General features: G+C 53.1%; 1 protein-coding gene across 1 annotated transcript in view; it reads right to left on the bottom strand.

Moving 5' to 3' along the window:
* Window positions 1-15278, bottom strand: part of DNAH1 (dynein axonemal heavy chain 1) — a 71071-nt gene extending 55793 nt beyond the window's left edge. The window contains exons 1-8 of the mRNA XM_062200171.1: window positions 15251-15278; window positions 14267-14647; window positions 13365-13437; window positions 10697-10871; window positions 10164-10320; window positions 9240-9372; window positions 6831-6992; window positions 6122-6374 (exon numbers count right to left, since the gene is read on the bottom strand). Coding sequence (XP_062056155.1) covers window positions 6122-6374; window positions 6831-6992; window positions 9240-9372; window positions 10164-10320; window positions 10697-10871; window positions 13365-13437; window positions 14267-14614 — 1301 coding nt within the window. The 5' untranslated portion in view covers window positions 14615-14647; window positions 15251-15278. The remainder of the gene's footprint in view (window positions 1-6121; window positions 6375-6830; window positions 6993-9239; window positions 9373-10163; window positions 10321-10696; window positions 10872-13364; window positions 13438-14266; window positions 14648-15250) is intronic.
* Window positions 15279-15594: the final 316 nt, after the last annotated feature.

Genomic DNA, 15594 nt, shown 5'->3' with positions numbered 1-15594 from the left:
TAAATAAATACTAAAGATATACCATAGCCAAGTGGGATGTATGAGAGGAAAGCAAGGTTACTTCAGTATTAGGCAATCAATTAATGTAATACAATATGCTAAGAGATCATTCATATGATTATCTCCTCAGGTACTTAAAAACAGAAACCAGGGGCCAGCATTGTGGCACAGCGGGTGAAGAAACCACTTGTGATGTTGGCATCCCATACGGGCACTGGTTCGAGTCCGATTGCTCCCCTTCCTATCCAGCTCCCTGTGAATGTGCCTGGGAAAGCAGCAGAGGATGGCCCAAGTGCTTGGGGCCCTGCATCTATACAGGAGACCTGGAAGGGGCTCCTGGCTCCTTGCTTTGGCCTGGCAAAGCCCCAGCCATTGCGGCCATCCAGCAGATGAAAGATATCTCTCTCTCTCTCTCTCTCTCTCTGTGTGTGTGTGTGTGTGTGTGTCCTCTCTCTGTGACTCTGACTTCCAAATAAATATTTTTTAAAAATTAGAAAGCAATTGATACTGTACACATAAACAGACAAATACAGTGCTAAATCCAGCACTATGCTTACAGAGAAACAGCAGAGGCAATTCAACTAACATCAGAAACTGGGAAAGGACTACTATTGTCCCCATTATTCAATATTGTACTGCAGACATTAAAAATATTTAATTAAATAAGAGAAAGTAATTAGAGGAATAAGAATTAGAAAAGAATAAGTAAAGCTATCTCTATTTAAAGATACTATGTACTAGCCGGCGCCGCGGCTCAAGAGGCTAATCCTCTGCCTAGTGGCGCCGGCACACCGGGTTCTAGTCCCGGTCGGGGCGCCAGATTCTGTCCCAGTTGCCCCTCTTCCAGGCCAGCTCTCTGCTATGGCCCGGGAGTGCAGTGGAGGATGGCCCAAGTGCTTGGGCCCTGCACCTGCATGGGAGACCAGGAGAAGCACCTGGCTCCTGCCTTCGGATCAGCGCGGTGCGCCGGCCGCAGCGCACCAGCCGCGGTGGCCATTAGAGGGTGAACCAACAGCAAAGGAAGACCTTTCTCTCTCTCTCTCTCTCTCACTGTCCACTCTGCCTGTTAAAGAAAAAAAAAAGATACTTAGAAGTCTCCAGAAAATTTAGGATAAAACAAATTCAAACATTAAAAATAGGGTTAAGCCTATTAAGTGCTGGCATCCCATATGGGGACCAGTCGAGTCCTGGCTGTGCCACTTCTGATCTAGCTCCCTGCTAAGGCTACTTCTGATCCTGGCTCCCTGGAAAAGCAGCAGCAGATGGCCCAAGTGCTTGCGTGGCTGGGTGGGAGACCCAGATGAAGCTCCTGGCTCCTGGATCCTGGCTTCAGCCTGGCTTAGCCCTCGCCATTGTGGCCATTTGAGGAGTGAACCAGCAGATAAAAGATCTCTGTCTCTCTCTTTCTCTCTGTAATTCTTTCAAATAAATAAATAAAAATGTTTGAAATTAATCATCAAACATAATAGCAGAGAAAACCTCATTTATAACAGCAATAAAGAAGATAAAATAAAAGCAATTTTTATAAATCTCTTAAAAATAAATTAAAAGTTTTTTTTAAGATTTATTTATTTATTTGAAAGGCAGAGTTACAGAGAGCCAGAGGCAGAAACAGAGAGGGAGAGAGGTCTTCCATCTGCTGTTTCACTCCCAGAAGGCTGCAACAGCTGGAGCTGCACTAATCCAGAGCCAGGAGCCAGGAGCTTCTTCCTGGTCTCTTCTTCCTGGTCTTCTTCCTGTGCCACTGCGCCAACCCCTGGTCCAATGATTTTTAACAAGGGTGCAAAGACCATTCAGTGGAGTAAATAATCTTTTCAACACACAGTGCTGAAAAAAATTGGGTTATATCCACATTCAGAAGAATGAAGTACAACCCTCGCCTAACACTATATACAAAGAGAAACTCACAATGGATCTCAAATGTAAACATAAAGTTTGACATTACAAAACCCTTAGAAAAAAATATAAGGGAAACTTTGCATGACATTGGATTTGGCAACAATTTCTTGCATATGACACCAAAGGCATAGACAACAAAAGAATAAATAACTGGACTTCATCAAAATGAAAACTTTTCTATATTAAAAGATACAACTGGGGCCGGCTTTGTGACACGGTGCGTTAAGCCACCACTTGCAATGCTGGCATCCCAAAAGGGCGCTGGTTTGAGTCCTGGCTGGTCCAGCTCCCTGCTAGTGGCCTGGAAAAGCAGTGGAATTACCTGGGCTCCTGCCACAAATGTGAGAGAACAGGATGGAATTCCAGTCTCCTGGGTTTGACCTGGCCCAGCCCTGGCAGTTGTGACCATTTGTGGAGTGAAACAAAAGATGGAAGATCAATTTCACTCCTGTCTCTCTGTATTTTTGCCTTTCAAATAAATAAATGAATAAATCTTTTTTAAAAAAAAACTAAAAAGATATTATTAACAGAAAAAGAAATTATTTGCAAATCAACTAATCTGATAGGGAATTAGCATTCAGAATATTCAGAGGAACTCATAAAACTCAACGAGAACAGACCAAAGGACTTGGCCAACAAGCATATAAAAAAACGCTCAACAGCAGTTACCATTAGAGAAACGCAAACCCAAACCACAGTGAGATACTGCTTCATACCCTCTAGGATGACTATTTTAAAACACACATCTACATCCACAGATAGAAAATATCGGTAAGGACATGGAGAAACCAGAACACCTGTGCCCTACTTGAGGGCCCATAATTTGGAGCAGCTGCAGTGGAAAACAGGCTGATGGCCTCTCACGAAATGAAACTCAAATTACCATATGATCCAGCCATTCCACTTCACAGAACATTTCCCCGAGAATTCAAAACAGACTCGGTATTTGGACACCCGCGTTCAGAGTACCCATGTGCACATCAGTGGACAACTAGGTAAACAAAGTGTTTTATACACACACAATGGAGTATTATTCAGCCTTGAAAAGAAAAGGGTCAGGGCTGGCACTGTGGCATACTGGGTAAAGCCGCCTGCCAGTTTGTGTCTTGGCTGCTCCTCTCTGATCCAGCTCTCTTCTATGGCCTGGGAAAGCAGTGGAAGATGGCCCAAATCCCTGGGCCCCTGCACCCACATGGGAGACCCAGAAGCTGCTCCTGGCTCCTAACTTTGGATCGGGACAGCTCCAGTCGTTGCAACCAACTGGGGAGTAAACCAGTGGATGGAAGACCTCTCTCTCTCTCTTTCTCTCTCTGCCTCTGCCTGTCCCTCTGCCTTTCAAATAAATGAAAAAATAAACCTTTAAAAAAAAAGAAGAAGAAGAAGAAGAAATAAGTATGTGGTAAAAGTGGCATCCCAAATCATGGCCAAAGAAGGAGGTTTTAGTTAATGCTGCTAGGACAACTGGAGCCATACCACACACCATACACAAGGATGAATCAGGAATATAAATGCGAAAACATGAAACACACAACTACTGCAAGAAAATGCCAATATAAGGAAAGACATCCTATGACCCACAATCCAGATGCAAAAAGAATATTTAATAAAACTGCCCCCATAAGCACCACCTATTACACCGCAAAATCACCACAACTGTGGTCAAAATCCAACTGACAAGGCAGGAGGGGATATTCACAATGTGCGTCACGGATGAGAGAGGCTCCATGGAGAAAAAAGAACCCAAAAACCTGAGAGGAAAAACTGGACAAAGACCTGGGAGAGAGAAGTCACCAAAAGACGTAGAAATTGCCCTTGATCGTATTAAAAAAAAAAAAAAAAAAAAAAAGATGGAAGGAGTATCCAGCCCACTGCTAAGACTCAAGCTATACTCACACACTGTTTCTCATCCACGAACCTTCCAGACTGGCAAGAAATCAAGCAGCACTCTCACACCCCCTCAGGAAGGCACTCACTCACTGCTGGCAGGCACACAGAGCGTACAATCCTTCTAGAGGAGATCTGGCAATCCCTAACAGAACTACTTTCACAGTTCTCTTTGGGCCTAGCAATTACACTTACAAGAACTTAGGCACGGGGTGAGCATGGAGATGCAGCAGGTTAAGCTGCCACTCGGGGCATCCACACACCATATCACAGTGCCTGGGACTAGGTCCCACCTCTCCTTCCTATACCGTTTCCTGCTCATGTGCCTGAGAGGCAGCAGATGGCCCATGTACTTGGGCCCTTGCTACCCCATGTGGAAGAACCTGGATGGAGTTCCTGGCTCCTGGTTTTAGCCTGGCTCAGTGCTGGTTGTTTGCATTTGCAGAATAAACCAATAGATTGGAATATCTCTTTCTCTTTCTCTCTCTCCCACTCTTTCAAATAAATTTTTTTAAAAAATAGTTTTTAAAGAAATTACTCAAAAGCTAATACTTCTATCAATACAAAAATATAAATGTACAAGATTATTCAAAGGCACATTGTTTATAATTTCAAGATACTGGAAATGATCCAAATTTCCACATATCAGAGAATGGTTGTGTAAATCATGACACACCCACACAAAGGAGTACTATGCAGTTGTAAAAAAGCAATGAAGCAAATCTCAATGAACTGATAAAGCCTGATTTCCAGGATGCATTGTAGGTGTATGGGTCCAGTGTTGTGGCACAACAGGTTAAACCACTGCCTGAGATGCTGGCATCCCATATGGCCACCAGTTCGGCTTCCAGCCACTCTGCTTCCAATCCAGCTCTCTGCTGTGGCCTGGGAAAGCAACAGAAGATGGCCCAAGTCCTTGGGACCCTGTATCCACGTGGGAGACTCAAATGAAACTCCTTGCTTCAGCCTGGCCCAGCACCAGCTTTTGCAGCCATGGGGGGAGTGAACCAGCAAATGGAAGACCTCTCTCTGTAACTGTGACTCTTTTAAAAGATAAACCTTTTTTAAAAAATTTATTTGTGAGACAGCGTTACAGAAAGAGAGAGAGAAAGATCTTCCATCTACTGGCTCACTCCCCAATTGGCCACAATGGCCAGAGCTGGGTAGATCCAAAGCCAGGAGCCAGGAGCTTCCTCCAGGTCTCCCCTGCAGGTGCAGGGGCCCAAGCACTTAGGCCATCCTCTGTAGCTTTCCCAAGCCATATCAGAGATGTGGATCAAAAAAGGAGCAGCCAGGATACAAAGCAGTGTCCATATGGGATATTGGCACTAAAGGCAGAGGTTTAACCTACTATGCCACAGCACCAGCCCTTAATAAAGTAAATCTTAAAAAAAAAAAAAAAAGCACGGTGCAGGAGAACATCTATAGTGTGCTACTCTTCATATATTAGAAAACATACATGTGTCTGAAATATGTCTCTGCTCATTTGTACAATAATACAGGAAGAACAAAGAGAAATGAGCCAAGATGTATTTCACACAACAAAGAAAGTAGCCCGGTGGAGCAGGTGGGAGAAATGAAATCAAATAACTTTTGAATGCAGGACTACTCATCCCAGAAACACTAAAAGCAGACTACCGGAGGTGCTGCTCTGAGGAGTCTGGATTAGCGATTCTGAACTACCCTGCCTCCCAGGTCACTTGACAGTGACCAACAGCACCCAGCTTGCTTCCAGAGAAGGGAGTAACAGAGACATGAAGGTGAGAACAAGTTATCAGTAGAAACTCATGGTTTTTGACAGGTAGATCGGTAGATAAAGAACCAGGCATAGACACGTGTGAAGGATACATAACGTAATATAAGATAGTGTGATATTTCCAGATCTGTCTGCGCTAAGAGACTCAAAGCAGTGATTTCCCAGTAGCAATGAGCACATCGAATTCCCAGATCTCGGCTTCTGAAAACCATTCCCCACTAAACAGAACCAGGGCCCCCTGGAGAGAAGCCGCTCATTTCAGAGCTGGATCTGAGGAAGTACAAGATGAGCCTGGAACTTCTTGCTGTGCCACAAAGTGAGGACATGCTCAGAGAACAAGGGTTGGTCAGGGGCCACAGAAGTCAACAGAAGTCAGCCCCAAGACGCTCCCGCAGGCCAAATCCAGGGTCACGTGAGCATCAAAATGTAAAATTGTACATCGTCGTCTGTGTGGACGACGGAGGATCTGGAGTCGTTTGGGGCCTCAACAAGTGCAGAGTGTGGTGGACAAGACCAGCCCACACAAAGAGGCTGCCTGGAGGAGGCAAAGCCCGACCTGGGGCAGGCCAGGCAGGGACTTACCGGGGCCCTTTGCGCATCCGGGGGGTGCTCATGGCCCACTGCTTGATCCTGCTCAGGCTCTGCTCACTGATGAGCTGCTGGCCGTCACAGGGCATGCAGTCTATGTACAGGTTGTATCGCAGCAGCGCCTCCGTGTCCTTGCGTGTGGCGTTGGCCTGGACCACGCGCTGGGTGAACACATGAGGGTCCTCGGCACAGAAGAGCAGCTGGATCCGCGGCACCCAGTACTGACAGATCAGAAGCGGTGGCCTTCCTGGGGGCCAGGGGAGAAGGGGACACACAGTCAGGCTTGCGGATCTGGAGCCATGCACGCCAGCTGATGGTGCCCCTGGCGCACGGGGCCGGAAGCTAGCCACTAGCCTTCTCTGTGAAATGGGTGTGACAATGTTCCCTGCCCCCTCCCTTCCCTACCACACTTCACAGGGTGTCCTGGGTGGACGTGGAAACACCGTGTGAACTGTGAGGAGCTGTGCCATTCCTCCACATCACAGCCAGGGCACACGTCGTGGGCCTTGGACTCCCTTTCTACCTCCTGCTAAACATGGCACTGCCCGCTGCTCAGAGGTGACACACCGACAACAGTCACTTGCCCTGCCTGGGGTCTCTGAGTGGTGGGCCTGCTGGTTCTTACTGGTCACCTGCCGGCCAGCCACCACAGGGCAAGCCAGCCCAGGCGGACTTCGGAGCTGAGCTGGCAGCGAGCTCGTACCTTCTGCGGTGACCCCTCCGTTCATGATGGGGTTCCCCATCTCATCTCGCACCAGGCCTCTCTTGTCTGTCTTGTGCACCAGGTACAGCTTCTTCTCCTCGTCGTAGTCCAGGACGCCGACCTCGCACCATTTATATTCCAGCTCTGGACTCTTGGGGTCCTCTGAAACAGAAGGGGGAACCCACCCGTGCTTCCTGTGTGGGGAAGGCCGGGGTCTCTGAGTGTGGCAGCAGGTGCTGCGAATGGACCTCGGAGGTCACTGGTCTGCCTGTTCCCCTACCCAGGTGACCCTCTCCCACCCCAGGGCTCTGCTTCCTCCCAGACGAGCTAGCCTCTGAGGAACCCCTGGCCACAGGAGGAACCAGGAGGACCAGGCCTCTCCACCCTGGTGCTTGGCATGACCCTCAGACACGGGCCAGTGGAGCTGGGATGGGACGCAGGAAAGCCCCCAGCAGACAGGAAATCTGTTGAAGGTTGTTATGGGGAAGCCAAACCCCTGCAAGGTTACCGAGGCCAAGGGAAAGCCCTCCCTGGCAGTGAAGCCCTGGGACCCTCACGTCAGAACAGGGAAGTGCCAGGGGGCAGGGCAGGAGACCCCCGTCCTGCCATGCCCTGTTGGGTGAGGAGGGCTCCCACCTAGTGCCTGACTGAAAGCCTTTGCCCACTCCTGCTGTTGCCCCTCACTCATTTATCTCCAGCCACACTGGATGTCAACCTAGTTCTGTGATTTCCAAGCTGGCTCTGGCCTCAGGGCCTTGGCACTGGCTGTGCCCTCTACCTGGAACACTCTTGGTCGCCTCAGTGTCAGTTTGCTCCCTGCTCAAGTGGCTTCTCCTTACAGAAGCATCTCCGCCTAAGGTAGCTGCTCTGCCCCAGGCACTCTGACCTGTGACCTGGTCTGCACCCCTCACAGCACCCAAAGTCACACTGTGTGCGCATCATGTCCTGGTTCACGGTCAGCCTCCTCACACTAGAGTCAGCTCCCCCAAGGGACCTAGAATGGAAACTGGTATTTAAGTGCCCAATATACATTTGTAGAAGGAAGACACACACATGTGGTACCCAGCAGAGCTGGGCCTCAATACACAGTGGCTAAAAATAAATTGCTGGGCTCCAAGCTCCAGCTGGGCAGAGGAAGGAGGAAGGGCTGGCTACAGGGCTACTGTGGGCCTGACTTGCTCGGGTCCTGTCTGCCTTTTTCTTCCCTTGTTACCAAGTTTCCTTTCTGAAAACACTGATTACCAAGTTTCCTTTCTGAAAACACTGATCTTGTCTTGGCTCAACTTAGAGAAAAAGATGTCATACAAGCAGCCCCTGGGGAATGAGGAGGGGGTCTCTGGCAGCACTGATCCCTGCAAGCCCCTCTCCCTCTGGTGCCAACCACCCAGGCCCGAGCCTGTGCCAAGGATGAGAGCAGAGGTGCCTCGCTGGAGGCTGCTGCTCAGTGCATTTAAGGTTAACACGGCCCCAAACCTCTGGTTTTATCACCAGGAATTGGAGGTCTGGGAACAATCGAGTTAAATTATTTTTGTAATTAAGTCCAAAGTGAAGGGAACATTCTGGGTTCCTTGTCTAGTTCAGAGAAATTGATTCCAGTATTAACATGCTCTTTTAAATGAAACATCAATTTACACCCTGCTCAATGGACTTGCTGGGCTGCCCCTCCACCACTACCCAGAGGCCGTGCAATTCTAAAACCAGTCACTGCTACCCCCACTCCATGGCATCACGTTGGCCTGCCAGGCATGGAGCAAAACAGCTCTCAGCCCTGGATGGGGAAGCACCCACCTCCAACCTCCAAACTAGGAGCCAGGCCTTTCTCAGATGCCTGCACCAGAACCCAGGCTCACAGGCTGGCCAGCAGCCCTGGGGGCTCCCCGGCACTGTTCCCAACAGTGACAGACTGGAGCAAGTCTCCATGGCCAGCAGGGCAGCCTTGAGGCCAAGAGAGGAGGCAGGACACTCAGTGAGCAGACACAAGGCCAATATGTGGCAAATCCACGGGGCGTCAGATCCATGTTTAGGGGTTGTGGACAGGTGGCAGTCAGGGTATACGTGTGTGTGTCACTGCATGTCTGTGTGTGTCTGTATGCACCTGTAAGACTGCATGTGCTGTCCATGCAGAGGCCGCAGGTGACAGGCCACTACAGCTGAAGCCCTGGTGATGTCGGGTGGAAGGCTCCAACTGTGCCCCGCAGGCACATCTCAACATTTCCAGGGAGTGTGTATATTTTTATCACCACACAAACATCTTTTTTTGAGACTATAGACACGATCCGGCTCTCTAGACAATGCGGTGCCTGGTCCCCGCAGCTCTTGTGTCTCTGTGGCCAGCTCCCAGCTGGGGGCTTCAGGAGGACCCTCAGCTCCCATGGGAGCCGCCCCCACCCCTGGGCTGGCCCTGCTCACCGTGCCCCAGAAAGTCGTTGGTGGGCAGCAGGGCTTTTCCAGGGACGGGCTTCCGGTTCTGAGACCCCGGCTCCAAGCCCATGTTGAGCCACTCTCTGGGAGTACGGCAGTCAAACTCCTCATTGTCAAACACCTGCAAGGCAAGCACCGGGGGTGGCAGGCCAGGCAGCAGGATGTGCCAGGAGACTCAAGTGCCCAGGTGGCCTCCTCCCCAGCTGAAGGCACTGCAGGCTGGGGACCAGGGCTGCCACCACCTCTGCTATTCCCACAAATGCGCAGGTTCCGGCAGGGTCAGGTACGATAAGGGTTCACTCTCCCCCTGGCCAGGACTGCCCAGCTCCAGCCCAAGGGGACAGGGGCCCTCACACTCCCTGAGGAACAATCGGGACATAGGGCTGTGAGGAGGCAGCCCTTAGTAGCGTGCAGGGCAGCTGGACTCAATTTACCTCCCCACTTGGGCCACCAGACAAGAGACTTAGGGCCAGAAAGAGGAGGGGAGGGATGGAGTGACGTCCACAGCCAGGCTATGCTCCTTCTTTCTCTGCCTCAGACTCAGTTTCCCCAGGGTTGGGACTGGTGCCTCCTCCATCCCAGGTCTCTCCATTTCAGTAAACCAAGAAGTTTCCCACACCCAGGCAGGGCCAGGTTAGGGAGTCCTCTACGCCACAGTCCAACTGGGCTTCTTATAGGCCTGCAGTGCGACAGGGATGGGGTCAGGCACACAGGCTGCCCTAGTTCCCGGGGAAGAAGCTAAGAATCGGTGTCTCAGGGCTGCTGGGTCTTTCCTGTCCTGTTCAATGAGTGAACACTTGTGACCAGCATGGAGATGCCCTTTCTAGTCCAATACCTAAGCCTGGGCTGGGGTCTCGCACCCCCAACCTTGTAGTGCCGAGTCCCACAGCTGTCTGTGGAGGCCTGGCTCACCTTTAGGGGGAGATAGGTGGGATATACCCGCTCTCGGCCTTGTTGGGCAGTAGGCGGGCTCTGGGGGTCCGGGTGCCTGGGCATGAGCTTGTTGGAGTCGATGCCCTCATTAGCCAGCAACTGCTCGATGTCCAGGCTCAGGTACTGCCGTTTCCTCCTGGTCAAGGGCAGGGAGGGAATTTTAGAATGGACCCCTGGGTACCGGCAAGGAGTCCCAGGGGTCATGATGGTGCAGGCATGGCTCAAGGACTCCTCTGGGGCCCTCTTCTCCCCTGGGACGTATTGAGAAGTGGGGTAGTATCCAGGACTAATGTCATGGGCTCCTACTGCCCTCCTGTCCTGCCCCACAAGTGCCACTTCATCGACCAAAATGCCACCTGCCCTAACTACCAAGCAAGAATGTGGTCTGTCCTATTAAGAGGCTAAAAGGCTGGAAGATTTGATCTAAGTGCTTGCATACTCTGCTGTGGCGCCCCTCGCTTCAGCGGTCTGTAGAGGCTCACACCCTCACTCGGACAGACCCCCAGTCATACCTCTCGATCTCCAGCTTGCGGGGGCACTGGCCGGGAAGCACCCTGTAGGGCACCTGCACCTTGGGCTCGTAGGCCTGCTGCGGGAAGTCAGTCTGGGTGAGCAGCTGCGTGGTGGGCCCGATGCACTGCTGCTTTATGCGCTCCTCAAAGTCCTCTGGCATCTTAAAGGTACTGACTGCAGGCAGAGGCAGGGGCTGCAGGGCTCAGGCTGGACACCAGAGACCCCCTCTCTCAAGAAGACAAAACACCAGGTGGGTACCAGGCTGGCAGGCTTTGCAGAGCTCATTTGTGGCTAAGCAGCGCTGGGGAACAGACAAATGTGGCACGAGGCACCCAAGGGGGTCCAAGCCTGGAGGGGCAAGGGCCTTCAGCAAGTCTACTTCTGCCCAGTGCTCCCTGTCCAGGGCCAGCATGCTTGACCATGCCCCTGCAAGCCACTCATGTCTCCAGCACCAGAAGCCACCACTGAAGCCAGGTGCTGAATTAAACTCCCAGTAAGGGTTCCCACCGGACAGGAAGCAACATGGGAAGGGTGCCACCACCACTACCCTGGAGCCCCCCTCCCTTACCCCAGCATATGGGATCCTGAACACCATTCACTCCCAGGGGCCAGTTCCAGGCTCCATACATACCCAGTACCCTAGGAACAGGTGGCCTGGTAATCCCGACATCACTAAACAGCTACCCCTATTTTGACAACTAGGATAGAAAGAAGCCTGAGATCCAGGCCTGGGGGCAGATGTTGGTGGGCAGAGACCCACAGATAGGACAGTCGACCACAGCATCCTGCCAAGGACTGAGGGTTTCCAAGACACAGGGTGCTGAGGAGCGAGGAGAAGTCCCAGGTAGACTGAGCCCCTGGAGGGGGGAAAGAGGGTGCAGGAACACGCTCCAGGAGATGAGCCACCTCTCCCAGGGGCCCTAGCCACTGTCCTGGAGGAAGAAGCGTCCAGAGTCCCAGGTCCCTGGGAAGCCCTGATGACCTCCTTCCCTGGCCTCGCCACCTCGCTAAGGGTTAGGAGGTGGTCACATTGCAGAAGGGCCCGCCTTGGAGCAGCCTCTGGGGTCCCACACAAGCCTCCAGAATCTGCACCTGGGTCCGTATTCAAGCCTGGGCCCTGAGCTGAAGCTCACTCTGTGACCGGGGCTGCCAGGACTAGGGAACCCCACAGCAGCAAGATGGCTCAGCCAAGAACACCATGTTCAGACCCCTAATAACCTGTACCCGTCCCAGGAGTTTCCCAGAGGCCAAAGAGGCGGCCAGGGTGAAGACAGCAGGGCCTGGCATCCAGCCCCTGCTGCATCCAGGAGCCCTGGGCAGGCCGCTAGAGCATGCTGCTTAGCCCTCGGGCAGCAGGGTGGAGTTCCACAGCTGGCTGCCTGAATGACACCACCCTGTAGCTTTTTGGAGCTGCCAGGCTGCTGGCTACACCTGCTCCCACCCAACAAGGATGGCAGAAGCACCATTCCCAGTGACAGGTGGAATATCCCCAATCTGAGAATTCAAAATCTGAAGTCCTCCAAGATCTGAAATGCTTCTAGCATCTCCGATACCCCAGCCACAAGAGCCGCGGTTTGTAAGCACTGGCTAGGCCACAGATGCCTGTGAGACTGGGGAACATTACAGGCCAGCTCTGCAGAGAAGCGTACAAATGCACACACTCGTGACGTTGCCTGTGCCAGTTTAGGGGTTTGCAGACTTCAGAAGGTTCAAGGACTCCAAGAGAACTGATCTAGGCAGTGCTGGGAAGCACCCAGGCCTTCCCAGGGCTGGAGCACAGGGGCACCTGGCTCTGCTGGAAGGGGGCAACCGTAGTGAGAGGGCACCTGCCCAACGCCTCCCGCCACTCAGGGCCTCTCCGGCAGCCACCCTTTTCCCCTCTGCCACAGGGGACTTCCTAGACCGGTCATGGCCTTCGTGCTGCACTCTGAACCTCACCATAGAGTCAGAGGAGGGTCCCCTCCCTCCAGCAAAGATCTCCTGGGTACCCACTTGTGCTGGGGCTCCTACAGGGAGCGACTCACACACTGTCTTAGCCTTCCCCATGCCCAAGTCCCAGGAGAGGCAGAACACGAGGATAAACGCCCTACTGACCCCAGCCAGGCAGGGAGAACTGGGTCCTTGGCCGTCACAGTCCCAGGCCAGTGCAGCGCCCTAGTCACAGCTCTGCTAAGGGCAATGACAAAGAGGCTCTGGTTCATGGGTACTCACAAACCCTCGCAAAGCAGCAAGTCTCTCGTCCCCATGTCACTGCTGAGGGAACTGGTGCTCTGAGCCAGGGGCACACCAACTCCCTGTGGCCAGAAGCCCTGGTCCTTGTTTGAAATTACTACTATTATTATTATTGAGAGGCAGAGAGACAGATGAACAGAGAGAGATCTCCCATATACTGGTTTACTACCCAAATGCCTGCAATGGCTGGAGCTGAGCCAGGCCAAAGCAAGGAGCTGGGATCTCAATCCCTGTGTCCCATGTGGACGGAAGGAACCCAGTTATTTGAGTCATTACCTCCTGTGGTCAGCATCAGCAGGAAGCTAGGGCCAGCAGCTGAGCTGGAACGCGAACCGAGGCACTCTAATTGGATGTCACATCCCAAATGGCATCTTAATACGAGGCCAAATGCCCACCCCAAGAGGCCCTGCCCACCTAGCCACACTGGGCACTGACCTCTCGGTGTGAACTTGTCAAGGTCACCTTGACGTAGCAGGCTCTGGTTCACAGAAGGGCCACGGCATACATTCTGAAACCAAACCCCAGAGCCCTGAGTGTAAAAGCATCCTACAGAAAGGATGCAGGAGACCCCAAGGCCAGGCATCTCCCCAAAGCCCACGAGGGAGAACAGGGTGGCACAGAACCAGCAAGCTCACACAGCTCCTCACATTCAAAGGCCATAGGGGCCAAGCTATGGCCACCTGAGACACCCCACTCTGGCCCAGCACAGCTCTTCTCAAACACTCCCAGCAGGTGTCTCCACGTGTACTTCCTCTCCCAAGAGCCTCTCTGGCAGCAGAGAGTGAGTGGTGTGTGGTTGGTGTGGTGGGTCCCTGCCCTCTCTAGGCCCCTGCCCTGCCTAAAACCCTTCCTGAGGGACTCCATGGGCTGTGAACTCTCCTGGTCGCTGCCCCCCATCTCGCTCCTGCCCCAGCCTTATTCTTCCCACTCTGCCTCCTCCTTAACATGGGCCACACCCTCGCTCAGGGACCCAGGCCTCTGCACATGCTCTTCTCCTGGCCTGGAACACTGCCCACACCCCTCATCTTTCCCAGCCAAGACACTGCCACCACCCCTCAGGTCTCAGCTCTTCCAATCAGAGCCAGGCGAGGGGCATTTCCCTCACAAAGCCACGACGACAGGCCATGGGTGGCTCATCTCTACTGTGCACCCAGCAGGAGCTCACCAATGAGTCACAAATGAATGGACAGGAGGACGGACAGCAGGAAGGGTGGAACACTGGATTGGGGCGGGGGATTGACAGCTGGATAGGTGGAGGGCTAGTTGAACAGATGAGCAGAACAAGCGGACCCCACAAGGAGGGCCCAGGCTAGGGCGAGGATGGCTACCACACTCACCCCAAGCTGACCCAAGGTTCCAGGGCTGAGGATGTCAGAGTAGAACCCACGCTGCTTCATCACTGGGTACTTCTTACCAGGGCCTGCCAGAGGCGGCTTCCGGGGTGGCCCCAAGACCGAGAGCATGGACGGGGCCATGGGCTGGGGTAAAGGTGGGAACCTGGGGTCAGGGCCTGGAGGGAGATTCTCCAACCCGTGTACTTGCTCCTGAACAGTGCTTTCCAGGCTGTGTTCCAGGCTCTCAGGAGTGCTCCTGGAACCAGCCTCCTGGGTCCTCAGAACACTGCTGCACTCTGGGTTCTCAGCAGCCCTTCCAGGTCTGCAGCTTTCTCTGCGAGGCTTCTCCATGTGCTGTTCAGGGAGCTGCCCTATCCCGAGTACCTAGGACGAGGGAGCAGCGGCACTCAGCCCCCAGGAGCACCTTGACCTATAGATGGCCCACCCCCCACTCCATGCTACAGAATGGGAGAGTGGAAGGAATGCTCTCATCCTAATCTGGACACACAGAGCTGGAACAATCCGCCCCCCCGAGACACTGGGGCCTGCCCTGGACACTGTGTGGGAGAAACAAGCCCCCACAGAGCTAGGAGGGGAGCAAGAAGATGTTCTGCACATGTCCCAGTCTCGTGCATCCTTGTGCACCTGCCTACCCAGCTCCCTCATTTCAGAGAGCCATTTGGCAGGGGGAGGAGGGAGGCCCAGAATCACCCAACGCAGTTCCCTAAAACGACTTTCAGCAGACGCAGCCCAGGGGTCCCCCGCCCACCCCTGCTGGACTGGGACGCCTCTCCCCAGGGGAGCACATGAAGCCTCACCAGCACTTATAAGCAGTGGGCCATGCCCTGGCTCGCCCAGCTTGCCCATTCCACCTCCCACCATACTCTAAGAGCCAGATGACTAAAGGGCCTCCCCAGCAAGACCCTGACCCTGACTCTCCACTGGCCCACAGATGCCACTACCAACAACAAAATGGCATTCACTCACCCTGGCACTCAGTCAGCCCAGCTCAGCCAACACACAGCCTCCTGTCTTCGCACAGGGAGCAGCAGATGCCACTGGGTTGTGTGCACATCCACCACCTTGAGGACGTACGTGGGTTTGCAGGGTTTGTCTCGGGAGACAAGCCAGTGTGCACAGGAGCTGTAACAGACAGACAGACCTCTGCCTCTTGTCACAGCCCCACGGATGGCAGGAGCCTCTGCCTGGGAGTGTTGTGGCCGGCAGGGCCTGGACCGCTGGTCATTCTGGGTGCTCTCCCTCATTGGCAGGAGGGAGCTGGCCATCAGGTGGAAAGGACGGCCCTGGCAGGCACAGTGTTAGGACAGTGA

The sequence above is a fragment of the Lepus europaeus genome, chromosome 9 (assembly GCF_033115175.1).
Source record: "Lepus europaeus isolate LE1 chromosome 9, mLepTim1.pri, whole genome shotgun sequence".
Taxonomy (NCBI): domain Eukaryota; kingdom Metazoa; phylum Chordata; class Mammalia; order Lagomorpha; family Leporidae; genus Lepus; species Lepus europaeus.
Note: the sequence above shows the minus strand (reverse complement) of the source record. Positions and strands in the feature narration are given on the sequence as shown.